Source organism: Silurus aristotelis (genome assembly GCF_946808225.1).
Source record: "Silurus aristotelis genome assembly, chromosome: 29".
Classification (NCBI taxonomy): Eukaryota; Metazoa; Chordata; class Actinopteri; order Siluriformes; family Siluridae; genus Silurus; species Silurus aristotelis.
In genome coordinates this window covers 570,597-589,284 of record NC_139602.1, presented here as the reverse complement: position 1 = coordinate 589,284, position 18,688 = coordinate 570,597, and the positions used below count along the sequence as shown (strand labels likewise).

The 18,688-nt window shown below is 38.8% G+C and overlaps 2 protein-coding genes across 3 annotated transcripts in view; one reads left to right on the top strand and one right to left on the bottom strand.

Annotated features, from left to right (window-relative positions):
* LOC310722950 (rho-associated protein kinase 2) overlaps positions 1–9,022 on the bottom strand; it is a 32,019-nt gene extending 22,997 nt beyond the window's left edge. Inside the window, exons 1-6 of the mRNA XM_083535767.1 lie at positions 8,468–9,022; positions 6,221–6,302; positions 5,324–5,424; positions 3,597–3,734; positions 1,018–1,278; positions 241–385 (exon numbers count right to left, since the gene is read on the bottom strand). Of these exons, the coding sequence (XP_083391893.1) occupies positions 241–385; positions 1,018–1,278; positions 3,597–3,734; positions 5,324–5,424; positions 6,221–6,302; positions 8,468–8,566 (826 nt within the window). The 5' untranslated portion in view covers positions 8,567–9,022. The remainder of the gene's footprint in view (positions 1–240; positions 386–1,017; positions 1,279–3,596; positions 3,735–5,323; positions 5,425–6,220; positions 6,303–8,467) is intronic.
* Positions 9,023–11,051: 2,029 nt separating this feature from the next.
* Positions 11,052–18,328, top strand: naprt (nicotinate phosphoribosyltransferase). Of its 2 annotated transcripts, none has more exons than XM_083534898.1 (14): positions 11,052–11,081; positions 11,537–11,905; positions 12,491–12,618; positions 12,745–12,827; positions 13,233–13,363; positions 13,833–13,948; positions 14,833–15,026; positions 15,110–15,247; positions 15,331–15,415; positions 15,503–15,583; positions 16,247–16,349; positions 16,444–16,604; positions 17,091–17,198; positions 17,509–18,328. In XM_083534898.1, the coding sequence occupies exons 2-14, from the start codon at positions 11,659–11,661 to the stop codon at positions 17,566–17,568; spliced, it is 1,635 nt and encodes a 544-aa protein (XP_083391024.1). In that variant the 5' UTR covers positions 11,052–11,081; positions 11,537–11,658; the 3' UTR covers positions 17,569–18,328. The 2 variants fall into 2 exon arrangements, with proteins under 2 accessions (XP_083391024.1, XP_083391023.1); XM_083534897.1 differs by having other exon boundaries at positions 15,107–15,247.
* Positions 18,329–18,688: the final 360 nt, after the last annotated feature.

Here is an 18,688-nt window from a genome sequence, read left to right as displayed (position 1 = left end):
GAGAAGAGAAGAGAAGAGAAGAGAAGAGAAGAGAAGAGAAGAGGAGAGAAGAGCAAGAGAAGAGAAGAGAAGAGAAGAGAGAGAAGAGAGAAGAAGAGGAGAGAAGAGAAGAGAAGAGAAGAGAAGAGAAGAGAAGAGAAGAGAAGAGAAGAGAGAGAAGAGAAGAGAAGAGGAGAGGAGAAGAGAGGAGAGGAGAGGACAGGAGAAGAGAAGAGAGAGAAGAGAAGAGAAGCTACTCACCGATCAGCAGCTCATAAATAAACACCCCCGCAGACCACCAATCACACTCGCGTCCATAATACCCAGTTCCACCTTGTGACTTTAGAACCTCTGGAGAAATGTAATCTGGAGTTCCGACAGCTGTGTCGCAGCGAACCATCCCAGACTGGGCACACACACACACACACACACACACACACACACACACACACACACACACACACACACACACACACACAATTGTATTATTGTACACACACACACACACTGATCTCTGATCTCCTTGGAGATGTTCACACATTGTCTTTGGAGACTGTACAAGGTGGTGCTAAAAACTAAAAACATCTTGTTTGTTCCTTTTTGGTCATCTATCAGGGTACAATATATCATATATATATATATATATATATATATATATATATATATATATATATATATATATATATATATATATATATATATATATATGAACCCCTATTCAACATTCCTTTATTGTCTTTTACATTTTGAATCCAGCTTTAATGTCCAAATTCAGGACAAGGTTTTAAAAAATTACTAATTCAGAGTGCATTAAATCCGCTTTCCACCAGGTGGCAGACATGTACAGCCAAACAAGTAGACTATGGAAAAGTATGTAATATTGAAACATTATTTTCACAAATGGAAAAACAATAATTCAGTGTCCAGCTTTAACAATTGTGCAAATGTTTGTACATAAATTTAACGAGGCAAATTCGAGTTACAAAGTTCCAGGACGCTCTAAACGGAAACCAAATACCCTGCATCCGACCCCCTCACCTTGTCCATCTTCATGCACGTGCCAAAGTCGGCGAGTTTGAGGTGACCGCTGCGGTCCAGCAGCATGTTCTCAGGTTTGATGTCTCTGTGGATGAAGCCCATGGAGTGTATGGCGTCCAGTGCCAGCACCACTTCAGCAGTGTAGAAACGCGCCCAATCCTCCGGCATGTCGTAATTCATGGTGAGGGTTACCAGATCTCCACCTGCCATGAACTCCATCACCAAGTAAAGGTAGCGCTCATCTTGGAAAGCACAGCACAGCTACGCAAATGCAGAGGAACCAAAGATCATTACTACACACATACGAGAAATAAATCGCTGGTTTAATGATTCAAAAAGTGTAAAAGCAAAACAGGTGCAAAAAAACAATGTTTTAAAGATCAATTTGATTTGATTTGATGTGTAAACACCAGTTTCTGAACCACATGAACCTCAATTCTGCAAAACAAAACAAACCAAACTTCCACAGACTGTAAAATAAAGCAGAGGCCAAACAAAGAAGCAAAAAGGATCTAATAAAAAGCAAAAAACCCAAATCTCTGTATGTTACTTAGGCTTGGGTTAGGTTTAGGAGTAGGATTAGGTTTAGGAGTAGGATTAGGTTTAGGAGTAGGGTTAGGTTTAGGAGTAGGGTTAGGTTTAGGAGTAGGATTAGGTTTAGGAGTAGGGTTAGGTTTAGGAGTAGGGTTAGGTTTAGGAGTAGGATTAGGTTTAGGAGTAGGATTAGGTTTAGGAGTAGGGTTGGGATAAGGAGTAGGGTTAGGTTTAGGAGTAGGATTAGGTTTAGGAGTAGGGTTAGGTTTAGGAGTAGGATTAGGTTTAAGAGTAGGGTTAGTCTTAGGAGTAGGATTAGGATTAGGAGTAGGGTTAGGTTTAGGAGTAGGGTTAGGTTTAGGAGTAGGATTAGGTTTAAGAGTAGGGTTAGTCTTAGGAGTAGGATTAGGATTAGGAGTAGGGTTAGGGTTAGGTTTAGGAGTAGGATTAGGTTTAGGAGTAGGATTAGGTTTAGGAGTAGGGTTAGTTTTAGGAGTAGGATTAGGATTAGGAGTAGGGTTAGGTTTAGGAGTAGGATTAGGTTTAGGAGTAGGGTTAGGTTTAGGAGTAGGGTTGGGATTAGGAGTAGGGTTGGGATTGGGGATAGTGGTAGGTTTAGGGGTAGAGTTCAGTTTAGGGTTAACTTTAGGTTTAGGCTTAGTCTTAGGGTTAGTTTAAGGGTTAGGTTTAGAGGTAGAGTTGGGTCTAACGTTAGGGTTAGGTTTAGGATTAGGGTTAGGTTTAGAGGTAAGAGTAGGTTAAGGATTAGGTTTATGGGTAGAGTTTAATTTAGGGTTAGGTTTAGGGCTAGTTTAAGGGTTAGGTTTAGGGGTAGAGATTGGTTTAGGGTTAGATTTAGGATAGGGCTTAGGTTCAGTTTAAGGTTTAGGGGTATGGTCAGATTTAGACGTATCTTTGGGATTAGATTGAGACGTAGGGTTAGTGTTATTTTTATGGGTAGGGTTAGGTTTAGAGGCAGGGTTAGGTTTAGAGTTGGTGTTAAATTTAGGGTCAGATTTTGGTTGGGTTTAGGGGTAGGTTTAGGGGTAATTCTAGAATTATGGGTAAGCGTTAGTATTAGCGTTAGGTTTATAGCTGGGGTAAAGTTCTGTTCAGGATTGGGGTTAATTTTGGGGTCGGGTTTAGGGTTAGGTTTAGGTTTAGGGGTAAGGCTAGCATTATGGGTAAGCGTTAGTATTAGCGTTAGGTTTAGAGTTGGGGTAAAGTTATGTTTAGGGTTAATTTTAGGGTCAGATTTAGGGTTTAGACAGGGTTAGGGTACGGTTATGTTTAGGTTTAGAGCTGGGTTAGGATTAGGTTAAGGGTTGTCGTAGGGATTTGGTTTAGGGTCAGAGTTGACTGTGATGAGGGAAAAACTTCGTAAGACAACATGAGGAAGAAACATTGAGAGTCTTTATACAACCTTCATCATAATTTGACTGCACTGTATAAAGACCTTCTCAGTCTATAGACGACTTTATATTACAGCACATAAAGTGTACAAAATATAACGGCAAGATTTTTAAAACAGCAATTTATATGAAATGATATAATCATGGATTCTTGTGAACTGTCCCAATACTTATGAAGGACAAATATATACGACCAAAAGTATTGGCACCCCATGTATTTCCTGTTTTGCCGTTAATGTACTATTTTTGCAGTGACAATATCTGGTCCTGCTTCAGGACTTAAATGGCACCAATAGTTCCACATTTTAGTTTTATATCCTCTAATGTAGACTAACAGTATTACAAGCAAAAATTCTGCACTGGATGATTAACACTGCTGTAAAAATGCCAAACGAGGGAGTGTTTCAATAACGCAGATGTTATTTAAATCTTGTGGTTTATGTGTAATATGCAAAAAGAAAAACCTCTGAGACACAGAGGAAAATGACTCATACGCAGCTATACGGCTTAAAATAAAACTTGGGTACATTGAAATAGAAACGAATCAATCGATTAAAGAGGATATTTAATTAATGCATTTGAAACAAGTATGCGTGAATCATAGCGTGCACATTTTCAATACTTTCACTCTACCTGCACTATCCAGGGGCTGTTTGAGAAGGCCATGATGTCGCGTTCCTCCCAGAAGAAGGCAGAGTCTGAGCGCTTGATCATCTCGAACTTGCTGAGCTTCTTCATGGCGTAAACCTCCTTGGAGACCTTGTGCCGGACCTTAACGCAGAAATGTACGCATCGTCATTATTAACAATACGTGTTTTACTTAAAGGAAATCCGTGACGAATTCGAAGACGTGCTGCACGTGTACTATTCTAGAAGAACTTGGGCGTGAAAAAAAAAAAAAAAAAAAAGGATTATCTGAGTATATTAAAAAGGATTGAAGAATTTTATTGCAAAATTCAGCAGAGGATCCATTTTAATCCCACAGCTTCCATGCTGAATTTTTGCAATGTCAGAACATGAACTCATTTTGTGAAGTGTAGAAAATAAAGAGCCTCAGAAATATAAAAGCAAATAATCTCCTGAACAATTCACTGATTTTAAATAAGAGAAGGAACTCAAAGGGAGCTTTATAGCAGGAGACGTTCCAAACCATGTAAAGAACAATTTTGAAGACACACAAAAACCCACAGTTCATGACATTTTGTAAGACGTTAAGAAAAATATATATTTTTGACGCTAAATCAGAGACACATAAATCACTATATTCTCTCTTATTTGGTCTCGTCCTTGTTTTATAGAACAGTTTACCAACAGTGGAGGGTGAAGTCCAGATACAGGAAATGAACCAAGTGCATTTTTGAAAGCTGTTGTTTACGCCGAGTCATCGAGCAACACGTCACACACCGAGAGGAATGTACTTCCTGCTCTCTTTTAGATACCATACATGCTCTCACAGATGATTGGCTAACACGGAAATTATACGTTTGTATTTTAGACCTACGTTGGCACCTCCTCTTATTTTTGTTTATATTATTTACATACATTGTGCTTTATTATTATTATTATTATTATTATTATTATTATTGTTAGTAGTAGTATTTTATTTATACTGTATTTTTGTGTCCAGCAATTAAATGCGTTTTCTTTTTTTTTATTATTAAAAAAGTAAAAAAAAAAAATTAAATAAAGTAAAATTGAGTGATTAGGGTAATTCCATTACACCCCCTTTAGAGAGAAGGGCCGATACTCCTTACTTGGACTCAGATAATGACGTTAATTAGTTGCATAATCTGCACCACTCAAGAGCATGATCACATGATCAATTACATCTAATCAAATATTAAACTCACATGAATGCATTTTTTATATCTGTAAAAACGAAAATAAATTATAACCAAATGCACACATTACAAATGGTTTAATAACTGCTAAAATACACATTTTACTTTTCATATTTTATTTTGACTCTAATGATCAATTAAATGTACATAGAAACGACAGAGATCATAAACAGAGGACCTTCAAAACCAAATCTGATGCAAAAAGAAATGCAAAAACTTTTCTATTACTTTTCTCATTGGAAAAACGTTACTCATTGAGATGATTCAAAGTAATATATATATATAAAACCTTCTAATGTATGTGAGATCCTGCACCACTCCAGCCCACATTTTCCTGCACTCTGTGGTCATGTTCAGACATGTTCATGCAGGGAAGCATTTAAAGTCAGCGCTTCAAGGCAAATAGCATGTAGTTAGAAGACACTACATTTTTTCAATAGTTTATCTAACACACACACACACACACACACACACACACACTCTAAGGTCACTTCAGGTCAGAGGTCAGAGGTCACTTACCAGTTGCACAGCTCCATAGGCTCCTTTGCCGATCAGTTTGATTCGCTCGAAATCATCCAGTCGTACCTGCAGTTCCCTCAGACGATTTACAGCCTTTTCATCTAGAATACACAAAACTCAATACTTTATCATCTACACAACAATACACAAAACTCAGCACTATCTCATCTACACAACAATACACAAAACTCAGCACTATCTCATCTACACAACAATACACAAAACTCAGCACTATCTCATCTACACAACAATACACAAAACTCAGTACTTTATCATCTACACAACAATACACAAAACTCAGTACTTTATCATCTACACAACAATACACAAAACTACACAACAATTTCATCTACAACCACAAGTTCTTAAATGTATTTCAATAAATCTTCAAAATTCTGTAATATTCAATAACTATTCTGCATGTGACTGCACAAACATTTCAGGATGGAAATTATTGGAGATTTTTGGAGATTATTAGGATTTCTTTAGAGATTATTGGAGATTATTGAAGATTTTCGCAGATTATTGCAGATTTTGGCAGATTATTGGAGATTTTTGGAGATTATTGGAGATTATTTGAAATCTTTTGAGATCATTGGAGATCACTGAAGATTATTGGAGATTAGTGAAGAAGTTTGGAAATCATTGGAGAATATTTATGAAGGTAATTGTACCTCTTTAAAATCTGCTTTGGGACAAGATCTACTGTTAAAGGTGCTACACAAATATAAAATTGATAAAATGTTGTTGAAAACTTGGCCATAAATGATTTTTTTTCCCCAATTACACTAAATACTGTTGATCAGCCAGTACTGATCTACTGGTGCAGCTTGATTTCCTCTTGCAATCAAGTATTTTACTTTATTAAAGCTTGTATTGTTTATTAAAGTTGCTCACATCTGTTCAGGAAGGCATCGATGTTTTTGTTCTTCCGCAGTGCAGGGTGATTCAGGTCAAGAGCCAAGGCGTTTACAGAATCCTGTACAAATTAAAAAGAAAGCCAGTTAGACCCATTTTAAACCATTAGAATGAAATCAAGAGGCACGACGAGGCTTTAAGACGCCATGTTTAAATACACAACTCAAACCTGATGAACAAAGAAAATGAGAATTGTAATGAAGGTACACTTTTGCATTAGACTGATGTAACAGTTTGGAAATCTAATACAGTTCACGATATGTTTCCATGTTTGTTTGTTTCTTTTCTGTACTGCTTTACACTTCTATCTTTCCCAAAAGTACACACCCACGCCATTGCAAATGAGTGGTAGCATGATACACATGTACACACACACAAGCAGGAAGTGGTCGCCTCTCAGCATGCCTGAAATCAGTTATCTCTCTTCTGAATTCAAGGATGTGACCTCAGCTTCCTGAATGTTCTTTACTCTCGAACAAGAGAATTTGGGGGCTGCAGGGGCTTAAGAGGATTTCTGGAGTTGAATTACGTGTCAAGAAAATCCAACAACGAATAAAAAATAAATGCATTTACAAAACACTTTTCATGGACCAATCAGATCCTGTGAGTTGAGGAACTGAACGTGCCCATTTTTTTTCTTTTCTAAACAATTACATCAAGTGACTTGCTGCTTCCTCTGTGTCAAAACAGAACCAAATGCTCAGTATTGTTAAATGTTTTCCAGTGTTTCATATGAATAGACCAAAATTCAAGATCAAATAAAAACTAGCAGCTTCTTTATCTGTTCAACCTACCCAGGTGAAGATACAGGAAACCAGTAAGATCAGGTCCAAGCTTCTTCTCCACAACCTTTCATAAGCCATAACTCTATACTACACCATCAGGACACTGTATTTATTCTAATACCACGCTTTATTGTTTTTATTCTGTATTTGTATGTGTGTATGTGTATATTCCTATTATATATTTACATATTATATATTTACGTTGTGGGACACTTGGCGTTGTATTAATCCGGAGCTGGTATGAGGTATGAGGAACACCAGTGGTTAAATCTCTGCTGTCATCCTTCGGTGACACACAACCCCAAAATATATCACACAATAACCCCTTGCTTACGGGCAGCTATTATCGTTCATAAAAATCACAATGAGGTTTGTATCAATTGAGGAAGAAATGGAATATGTTTGAGTAAAGGTATCCCTTTTTTCACTATTTATAAACGTGTATATTTTCACACTAGTGGAACAGTTTATTTCTTTACAGATGATTATTTAGCTGCAAACAAAACCATTTTGCTGGATCAAAAAGAGTTGTTTTGCAAGTTCCACACTTTCAGCACCACACCAAAGGCCTGCTATTAATTCAACACCTGGAGGGATAATTAATACAGAAGGACGCTCTGCGATCCAAATAAAGTGGAATAGATTATTCCTGCAAATGTCTGAGTTTTTCCCTGCTTCAACTCACAACCAAGCTTAGTCCAGGCATGTTCTCCGTCTGGCTTTGTGTTTGCGAGGGTAATAATAATACGTGTATAATAGGGGTACTACAGAAACAACACAAACAAGCACTGATTGAAAATAGAGCACTTCGATAGAGGCACATTCTTGAGAAGAAGGGTGTGTTCCTTTACACACAGAGATCATATCACACAAAGGAAGATAAGACCTGAAACCACCAGCTTGGCCTTATAACTTGGCATTTCTACTTAATTGTTTGCTTCGGATTTCTTGCACGAATGAACCGTGATGTGGGGTTTTTTCAGATTCTATTTTACGGTTATAAAAACTGGTGTAACATAAGAAGAGGAATTCTTTGGGATATTTCAGAGGTAATCCTGGAGCAGGCAGCCCTGTTAGACTGGTTTGAGGATTTTGATCTTTTTCCTGTCTGTTCTTTTTTTTTTTTAGCTCAGTTTAAAAAAGTCATGAAGCCATCTTAGGCAAGAGAGCAACAGGTCTGGACCTGCAGTCTGAGAGGCAACACTAGATGTGGACATTTGCTTGTTCTTGAGGTGCTGGAAGCCTTTAAATCACAGCTGCATTGACTTCAGTGACCTGGGTGTCTGATAACCTTCAGACATTATTCCATGTCTTTTGAGTAGAAGTTCTTAAATTAAAAACATGTTCTACCACACAGGACAGTCTTTACATACTTAATCACACTAAAACAACACTGTTAAATCTATCTGTAGAACATCTGATAAACCATTGTTCCTCTTACCAACAAACTCTCCAGTCTGATATCCGATCTCGGGTCTCTGATCATGGACTCCAGCATTCTGAGCTGAGACTCGAGTCTTCTCTCCGCTCCGGGTGACATGGTGTAAGTCAGGAGAGGACAAGATCACAGACATGAGAGAGGAAGAACAATCCGTGGTGATCTCAGGGAGGGAGTAAACAAAAAAAAAAAAAAAAAAGAAAAAAGTCCCAAAGCAAACCAAAAAAAAATCCTAGGGTCCAAACAGTCAAGCCGGTGTGATTACAACACACGATCTGCAGTGTGAAGACACGTCCTTCTACCGGTCCCTGGTGTGGGACAGAGACTACACAGTCTACAGCACTTCTTCTACAATACCTTCTGGCTTCTTTCTCTTTGGAGACCGACGCGTTAAAACGTGGATCAAAGTCACCAGAGAAACGAAAGCCGCCCGTGCGTCCGTGCGCGTCTCTTTGCGCGCGCGCGCGCTTGTGTGTGTGTGTGTGTGTGTGTGTGTGTGTGTAGCCCTGTATTGTGGCTCCTCGCTGAGCTGAAGGCGGAATTCCTGCTCTCTGATCTCATATGACGCTTTTAGAAGCCAGTGTGTCGGAGTGAGCTACTAATAAGCGCTTACTGAGACCGGCTTTAAAAAGACAATTACACAAGTGCGATTCACACATTTACCATCCTTACTGTAGTTTCTACCACTTTCTGGACACAACTTCTCCTTCAGAGGTTTGTTTATTGTTTTTATTATTTTCAACATTCTACATTAATGCTGAAAAGCACTATGAACGAGCACATCTGGAATAATGTATTAACAAAAACGTGTTAAACAAACCAGAATATGTTTCATATTTTAGATCGTCCATTTAGCTTTCAAGACAGCTGTGCACACTCTTCGCTTTCTCTTACCAGATTCATGTAATCTCATCTGGTTTACACGTAGTGGGACCAACACTTGTTTCCTAACAGGACAATAACCCAAACACACCTCTGGTTTATGTAAGAACCATTTGTTTAAGAAGGAGAGTGATGAAACCTGGTTTTCACAATCACCCCATCTAAATCCAGTTGGGATGAGCTGAACTGGAGAGTGAAGGAAAAGCAGCCAACAAGTACTTAACAACTCTGGGAATTCCTTAAGATTGTTGGATATCCATTCCAGGTGATGACTTCATACATATTACTATTTTTTTGTTTACTATATAATTCCATATATGTTCCTTTGTAGTTTGGATGTGTTCAGTATTTATGAACAATGTAAAACATAAAAAATAAATAAAAAAAAAAGAACACACTAAACAATGTGTCCAAATCTTTGACTGGAACTGTGTCTCTGGTATAAGAATACGGTTTTATCTAAAGCATTATAATATTGAGGTCTCAAAATGTGTATTAAAGACAATCCATTAAATAAAACATCACCACACATCTACATATAAAGTCTACAAATAAAATTGCCTAACCTTTGACCAATCCAGTTTAATTTATTACATTTAATTTAATCCAATTAATGCAATTTTTGGAACAAAATTGAGAAATATTAAGCCATGTTCAAAACAAAACATTATCTGTATCAGATTTATTTAATACAACAAACAAACAAACAAACAAAAACAGATCAGATCCAATAAACATGGTTGTTGCACTAAATTAATGAATGAAATAACAAATATTAAAATATCAAATAATTAAAAAGTACAAACTGAATTATTTCATGTATATTAGAGCAGTATCGTGTATCTCTAAAAGAACACACACATATGGTTACTGAGACATTGAGAACTTGTTCACTGTGGTCAGTTAATAGTTTGATGATGAAGCATTTATTTGCACTGGATTTGTATACTGCACTTTGAACAACTTCACAACAATATAATGACACTGTTTACCAAAAGTCTGGAGGAAACAAAGCTTTAAACGTGTTTAACTGCAGTCCTGATGCAATACCACCAACACCTAAAACATGTGTTTTGCAGGAAGTGTAATTACATAGTCATGCCACAGGGCATGCCAAGTGACCTTGTGCTGGCAGTGTACACGCAGAGTGACGTCATCAGCGATGTTCTCACGTGATATAAACTATTACAGCGCCAAGAACAATCAGTATTTTCTCTGATTATAATGAGGTATTTCAGGAATCCAATTACAGTAATAATAATAACTTCAGATGCAACTGAGGCTTAAGTATAAACTTTACGATATTTACAAAATAACCACTAGAATGCAAAAACATTCACTTCGTTAGTTTATTATATAAATCTGTCCCCTGCCTCTTTTCCCTTGTTTTCTCCTTTTATTTAGTTTTCTGTTCATTTTAATCCGTAAACGCACCAAACGCACCAAACGCACCAAAAGCACCAAAAGCACCAAACGCACCAAAAGCACCAAAAGCACCATCTCCACGCAGTGCATTAACGGTTCATATCTGCTGTTCGATTGAGCAATAAAACCATTAAAGAAGTACATTAATTTGGGGCTCTATAGCGACCCCTGGAGATAAAACCACACACACGAATATCAGAAAAACTGTTTATTTTTGGCTATCCATCATGATTGAATCAAGTTTCGTTTCAAAGCGCTGACAAATTTGCATGACGTCATGGGGTCACGTGAATACAACGTAAAAAGATCAGTGTGCAAAAGTAAAGTGCAAGCAGGCGATTGCAAAATTTGTTTGCATGAAATTTATTTATGACTATTAAATCTGGGGGGGGGGGGGTGGTTTATAGCATTTTTATGCAATAAATATGTTTTTTTTTCCATTTGAAATGTTTTCAGTTTCGTGAAGTGTTTGTGTGTGTGTGTGTGTGTGTGTGTGTGTGTGTGTGTGTGTGTGTGTTTAAAGCAGATTACAAATATCAAGTTCCAAAGTGAATGTGATGTATTAAAAAAAACAACAACAACATTATAACATTTTAGATTAAATATATGAACCCTGTAAAGATTTCCAAAGAATTCCAGGAATAAGCGCGTGTACGCGTGTCTCTGAAAGTATTTACTCTGTATCACTTTACGTGTGTGTGTGTGTGTGTGTGTGTGTTCTCTGAATGGGGAACACGCCGTACCGCGTTGCCCTTTCACCGTAAGAACGGAGTAAATGCGCCATGCGTAACGGAGTCGCGTTCCCGAGCGGCGCCCTGTGCGCGCTTCCGGCCGTAGGCGTGGAGTAAAGTTCCCCCGGCCCGTGAGGAGTTCAGTGAGCAGTGAACATGGCGACGGTTTTGGGTGATCCATGTGCCACCCCGGAGCCCTCGGTGCGCCAGAGAGTGCCGCCTCTGCTCACGGATGTGTACCAGTTTACCATGGCGTACGCGTACTGGCGCGCGGGCAGGCACAACCAGCACGCCGCGTTCGAGCTCTTTTTCCGGGACAACCCGTTCGGCGGCGGCTTCTCTCTGTTTGCGGGACTCGGGGACTGCCTTCGGTTCCTGCGGGACTTTCGCTTCACGGATGAAGGTTAGTGTCCAGTGTGCGCGGTTTTATCGCTAAATGGACTTTGTGCTGGAAGAAGCTTTCAGGGTCGGGGTGTTTGCGCGGAAATGAAAAATTGGGCAATATGCGCAAAAAGTCCTCTTTCTTAAGTTTACATTGTAATGTCACCCTTCCCTTCTACACACACACACACACACACACACACACACACACACACACACACACACGCACACACACAACCCGAGCCACTTCCAAACCCCAAATTCTCCACCTTTTATCTATATTCTGATCCTAATTCATAAAAACGTACCCTTCATTTTTCCTTCATGAAACAAAGGTCACACAGATTTTAACACACATAACAAACTGTGCAGATGTTATTTTTAAACTTTACAGTGTTGTTACAAAGAAATAAGTTAGTTTTAAATTTATTACCAACATACTTCATTCTTCTGCTTTCTATTATTATTATTATTATTATTATTATTATTATTTTTATTTTTATTTTTATTTTTATTAAGTAATGATACAATATCGAGTTTATTCCAACACGTAGTCATTATGTAAAGATTCTGTAGCAGATGTTGACCCTTTGTTTATGTTATACAGATGTGGAATACTTGCGCACCGTGTTACCCTCTGACACCCACCTGGATTTCTTTCTCTACCTGAAAGGGTTGGACTCCTCCGCTGTGTCTGTGAGGGCAGTAGCTGAAGGCACCGCCGTTTTTGCCCGGGTACATGACACACATTCTCTTTTTACATTTACATTTACATTTGCGGCATTTGGCAGACGCCCTTATCCAAATTTTTCTTCTGATGGTATAATAATGAGGAAATAATAGTAACCTGTTATTATGTAGGTTCCTCTTTTGGAGGTTTCTGGTCCACTGGCTGTTGTGCAGTTGTTGGAAACCACTCTTCTCTGTCTGGTCAATTATGCCAGGTATTATTAGTTATTATTATTTTACATTTTTTTTTTTCATTGTCGTCGTCGTCATCTGGATACTGAAACAAGCCCATAGTGAAGGGGACTCATTGTTGAGGGTTTAAGGAACCTTCTGACCAAATGTGCCCAAGTGCAGCCAAAGCACAAGCACCATTATTAAAATGTTTTTATTTATTATCCGATTAATCGATGGATTTTACTTGTTTTTTTTAAATAATCGATAACTGCAGTCCTACTCTAAATTGCTTGGAGGAATCTCAGCAACGTTTCTGGACCTTTGGTGAACGTTTTGGAAAAAAATGACAATTTTACATTACATACTGCTCAGTTCAGTGCTCCAATGGTCCATTAACATGTTTTTTAATGCTTATATTATATCTAACTATCTTTGCGTCCTTGCAGTCTCGTGTGCACAAACGCTGCACGATTCCGTCTAGCTGCAGGTCCCAGACGGAGACTCATGGAGATGGGTCTGAGGAGAGCTCAGGGGCCTGATGGAGGCCTGACTGCTTCTCGCTACACATATATTGGAGGTATATTTTCACAAATACCCACTCTGATAGCTCAGTAGTTAAGGCTTTGGGTTACTGGTTACAGAAGATCGGGGGGGGTTAAGCCCTGGTATTGCCAAGCTGCCACTTCTGGGTCCTTTGAACAAGGACCTTGACCCTTAGTGTCCAGGGCCATTGGAGCATGTGGTACTGTATCAGCTGACCCTGAACTCTGACCCCAGATTCCTAACATATGCAAAGAAAGAATGTCAGTATGCTGTAATGTATATGTGTAAATTATAATCTTTAGTACTATAGGCAGTAGATACTAAATATAATAAAAACTGAAGCTCTATTGTGAAGTAATCTACACCAGACAAAGAGAACATTTCTGGGTGTGAGGGTCAGGTGTCTACAGAATTGTGGCTCTATAATGCACCATTTTGTAAAATCTGTTATCGTCTTTGATTGAGGATTTAAATGGATTCTCCATGTTTCTCTGTGTGTTCAGGTTTTGATGTAACGAGCAATGCTCTGGCTGGCCGTCTCTTTGGAATTCCAGTAGCAGGCACCATTGCACATTCTTACGTCACATCCTTCTCCTCGCTTGAGGAAGTGTGGCCACAGGTGCGTCTTAACATGGAAGAACATTAACATGGAAGAGGTTTGATTTTTATAGCATGTCTGCACATGCCCTAGACTTTTGCACTGTACAATATACCACAACTTTCAAAAGTATTGGAACAGCACGGCCAAATCTTTTTTCACTGCTATACTCGTAAGATGACATCACATGATACATGATGTGTGTTTTAAATGTTTTTCTCTTTAGTCTTATCTCCAGAAGGTGAACTGCTGCTCAGATTAGGTCTAATGATTAACTTTATTCTGATGAGATCTTTGTTGTGATGGAGGTGTGTTTTGGAAAGTTGTTTTGCCGCGTGATGTCCATCCTGATTAGACTGAATTCTGAATTCATTCTGCTGCTCCATCACGAGTCCCATCATTAGTGAATCCTGATTGATAAGCTTTCACATTTCCTTCTCCACATTTTGGCTTTGCCATCTCTTGGGTAGAACTTAATCTTGGTTGTGAGGATCTTTTCTGTATTTTTTTGTGGATTTTGGATTCTTTCTGCTGATGAGAGGCTTCTGGAGTTCTTCAGTTATGGAGGTCGTTGGTGAACTTCTGATATCTGGTTATTAGTACACCAGTGGTTTTTTTTGTATTGGTCATGATGTTCCAGTACTTTTGGAGGAGACTGAAAATATAATTAATTGTAAATCTTTCAGAGACTTTTCAATTGGAAGGTATCACCTGAATCACACTTTTTACTGGTAGAAAGAACTAATAATAAAATCATGAACTCACATCAAATATTGTGTTTGTACATAAAAATATTTAACCACATTCATAGCAGTCAATTTTTCCTCGAAGCTTCACCGCTCGCTCCATAACGCTCCATACTTTTTATAGTGTTTCATTCCTTTTCACTTTTATTCTCACTGCAGTCTCTGGCGCCCGCTAAAGGGGGCGACCCTGTGGAGTTTCTCCCTTTGGTGAAGGACTGGTTAGGACGTGTATGTGAGTTACTAGGAGCTCAGCCACAGCAGGTGCATGAAGGAGAACTTGCTGCTTTCTTGTCTTATTCCATTGCTTATCCTTCCAACTTCCTCCCTGTCATTGACAGCTACAGCGTCAGCAGGTAACACAATGTCCTGTATCTCAGAATCAGATTTCTTTTGTGTTACGCACACGACAGACTCAACTTTTCTATAATTGCAGTAGCGGCTTGCCCTGTTTCTGTGCAGTTGCCCTGGCGCTCTGCGACCTGCAGTATCAGCCTCTGGGTGTAAGGCTGGACAGTGGAGACCTTTGTGGACAATCTCTGGAAGTGTGTAATGTTTTCAAACAGTGCAGCAAACAGTAAGTTGTACAAATGGGCTTCTGCATTTTTACAAATATTATGGCTGTGTATGGTACTCGGTAGTTCATCTCTCTCCCACTAGTTTCTCAGTTGCTGCTTTTGAGTCGCTCATCATCGTCGGGTCGAACAGCGTTTCTGAAAAAAGTCTTTCAGAGCTCAACAAGAAAGTAAGCGCGTTCCCTTCTAGCCGAAATAATCCATCATAGCCCAGATTTCTTCCTGTTTATGTTCATGTTTTCCTTCTGGTTTCTCAGGATAATAAGATTGATGTTGTGGGAGTTGGGACTCACCTCGTTACGTGCACAAGTCAACCTTCACTCGGTTGTGTATATAAGGTAACCGCAATGAGGTTTCTGGAGCATACCAGCAAATACAAACCTAATTCAAAAACACTTAGGTGTGAAATGTAAATAAACACAGAATGTGATGATTTGCAAATATTTTATTCGTAGTAGAACATTGAAAACTTTTTGCGTATTTGAGCAAGACAATGCTTAGTGCAGTAGTAAAAGAGTCCGGGTGCTAAACTGCCTGTCTGCAGTCTAGACCTTTCACTATTTATAAATTATTTGGCGCAACATGAAACAAAAAACCCAACAAAGGAAACCCAGAACTGTTGAGCAGCTAAAATCCTGTATTAGACACATATGGGACAACATTCCTCTCCCAAAAGTTCGGCAGCTGCTCTCCTCAGTTACCAGATGTATACGGACAGAAGGTGTGATGCTACAGTGGGAAACATACTATTCAAATTATGTAATCAGAATCAGGTTTATTGGCCAAGTGTAAACACACAAGCAATTTGGTTCCAATTGTTGGTGATCATCTCAAAAGTACAGACATAAATAACACTATACATTTAGCTTAGACTAGAGAATATTGATTTATGAGATTTTCAAATCATATTTTTTAGATTTTTTTTATATTCAGATTTTACACAGTCACAACGTTTTTGTTTCGTCTGTGAAATCATATAGATGCGATTTGTAATTTATTAGTTGGTAGAGGTTGGAGGTCGCCCTAGAATGAAGCTAACCGAGGATCCGGAGAAAAGCACACTGCCAGGCAGAAAGTCCATCTACAGACTGCTGGACCCTGATGGTACCCTTCCCAGCCTGCTAAGGGATTGGATTATATTTCTTTAATTCTCTTAAATTGTCTGTTTTATTTTTACAATTTGATTTTACCCACACAGATCATCCTCAAATGGATCTGCTATGCCTATCAGACGAGCCTGCCCCAAAGGCAGGAGAACCTTTGAATTGTCATCCTTTAGGGCAGATCTTATCAGCTGTCCAATCCATCACACCTGCCCGTGTGATAAACCTGGGATTAGATGTCTTTAGACATGGAGAGGTACTCTCCACCCAGTCCACCCATTCACTCTCTTTTATTTTTACTTTACACACACACACACACACACACACACACACACACACACACACACACACACACACACACAAAATATATAAATCCTGACAATCATTGCGCCACACCTGTCATGTCTTTATTCTCCACTAGAGGGCAGTGGTACACTTTGAGAACCACTGGTCCATTCATACTACCGAGCAGATATGGGATTTAGGGTCTTTCTCAGCTCCTTTGTTTGGCAGATTGGTGCAGATGTGATTTGACTTCACAACCATCTGATCCAAAGACCAATACCTTAACCACTAAACTACAACCTCCCAGTATAAGTGACTAGTTAAGAGCGAAATTAAATGCACTAAATGTACAGATAGATAAATATTTCCACTCAATTTGAACACTTTCTAAAACATCACAACGTTTCTGAACCACAAAAAAATCTACCTGAATGTTTCTTCTCTGCTTCATTTCCAGATTACGCTTCCCCTGAGCACTACGAATGAGATTCGAGTCCATGCACAGCGCTCCATTCAGTCCTTGCATGTCCATCACAAAAAGCTGGAGCAGCCGGAGTCCTATAACGTGAGTCTTTATTATATACCATGGAAACAAAAGTATTTGGACACTGACCTTTTCAGCCACATGTGGTTCTTTCTCAAAAACTGCTAACACAAAGCTGAAGGCACACAAATGTAGAAGACGTCTTAGGAGACCCAAACCAGTTCCAGATTTTTAGGTCCTGTTGGTAGTAGAAGATCTCCTGCTATAGCGCTCAGACCCCTTCTTCAGGCCTCCACACATGCTCACCTACATCTACACCCTTGTTGTTTAATGAAATCTTACACATTTTCACAACATCTAGTGGAACATCTTCCCTATTTGTCCCTCACAGGTGGCCATGTCAGAGAAAATTCATTCTCTTGTACGTGACATGAGAAGAGGAAACAGCTAACATGACGATCTCCTGTTCTCTACCTGAGCCTCAAAGCTTCATCATGAGCAGGGACTGGTTTTATTGCACATCTTTGCACAGGGGCAACAATCTGTCTGTGCATAAGTATGTTTTATGGATGTTGAATATACTTATTTTTCTTTTAACGACACGATCACGCTAACAAGAAGAATATCTGACCTCGTTTTTTTTTTTTTTTTTTTTTTTTACATTAGACTAAATTAGACTAGAATTTCGAACTACTTGATTTTCTTTAGCTGCTTTTGTTAGGGGTTTTTTTTGGTCTTGTCCGTGGTATCAAAAGGTTTTGAGACTCGCGCACCACAGATCTGGTGGCTTTCGCCGAATCTCCTCCTTCGGACACCTGACTTATGAAGGTCGGTGCTTCTTGTGACTGTGTGTGCGTCCTTGTGCTGCCATCTGTTGGTGTGTTACAAAACTAGATTCAAAACTTTTCGAAACCACCTCCTATATGTGATATAGTACAAACTCCAGATGCTCTTCCTGAAACACACCACTCATTTTTATCCAGGCTTTGGACCAGAGCTGAACCCAGACTTAAGTGCAGTAGCTCTGCTAGACCACCAGGGAGCAGTATACCATAGTCATTCTTATAGCTGATATGAACCCAAACATATTTTACATCATATCTCATGTCTGGAGGTCACGTATCATGTATTTGGTAAGTTTTCAGTGTTCAGTCTGGATTTGGTTTGTATGATCAGATTCCATCAATAATAAAATAATAAAACATTTTCACAATGTAGGGTTTAATCACCATGTTTGTGCACAAGATTGTAAACAAAACAATCATTCAAATGTGAATGTATTGTGAATACTTGAATTGTCGTCAAGATTGTTTAGCGTTAATGGAAACAAGTATAATTCATACATCAAAACGTGAGTTCGTTTCCTTTAAAATATCAACAATGAACAAATAGACTCTTTTTTTTAGGTTCATCAGTGGAGAAATTACTGACTTGGTCTAAAAACAGGTCTTTTTGAGTGTATTTCTGGTCGAACCCATTCTGGTGTTTGGGGTTTGGGGTTTCTTATTGTATTATTCCACAGACTCGGGATTATAGTGGAACACTTGATGGTTCAAAAGGCAACAAACGTG

Bases quoted from the DNA above. Each gene is read 5' to 3' on its own strand.
- naprt (XM_083534897.1), top strand. From the start codon at position 11,659: ATGGCGACGGTTTTGGGTGATCCATGTGCCACCCCGGAGCCCTCGGTG. The intron at 12,619-12,744 runs GTACATGACACA...GTTATTATGTAG, and splicing joins GCACCGCCGTTTTTGCCCGG to GTTCCTCTTTTGGAGGTTTC. The intron at 15,027-15,106 runs GTAACACAATGT...CTATAATTGCAG, and splicing joins GACAGCTACAGCGTCAGCAG to TAGCGGCTTGCCCTGTTTCT.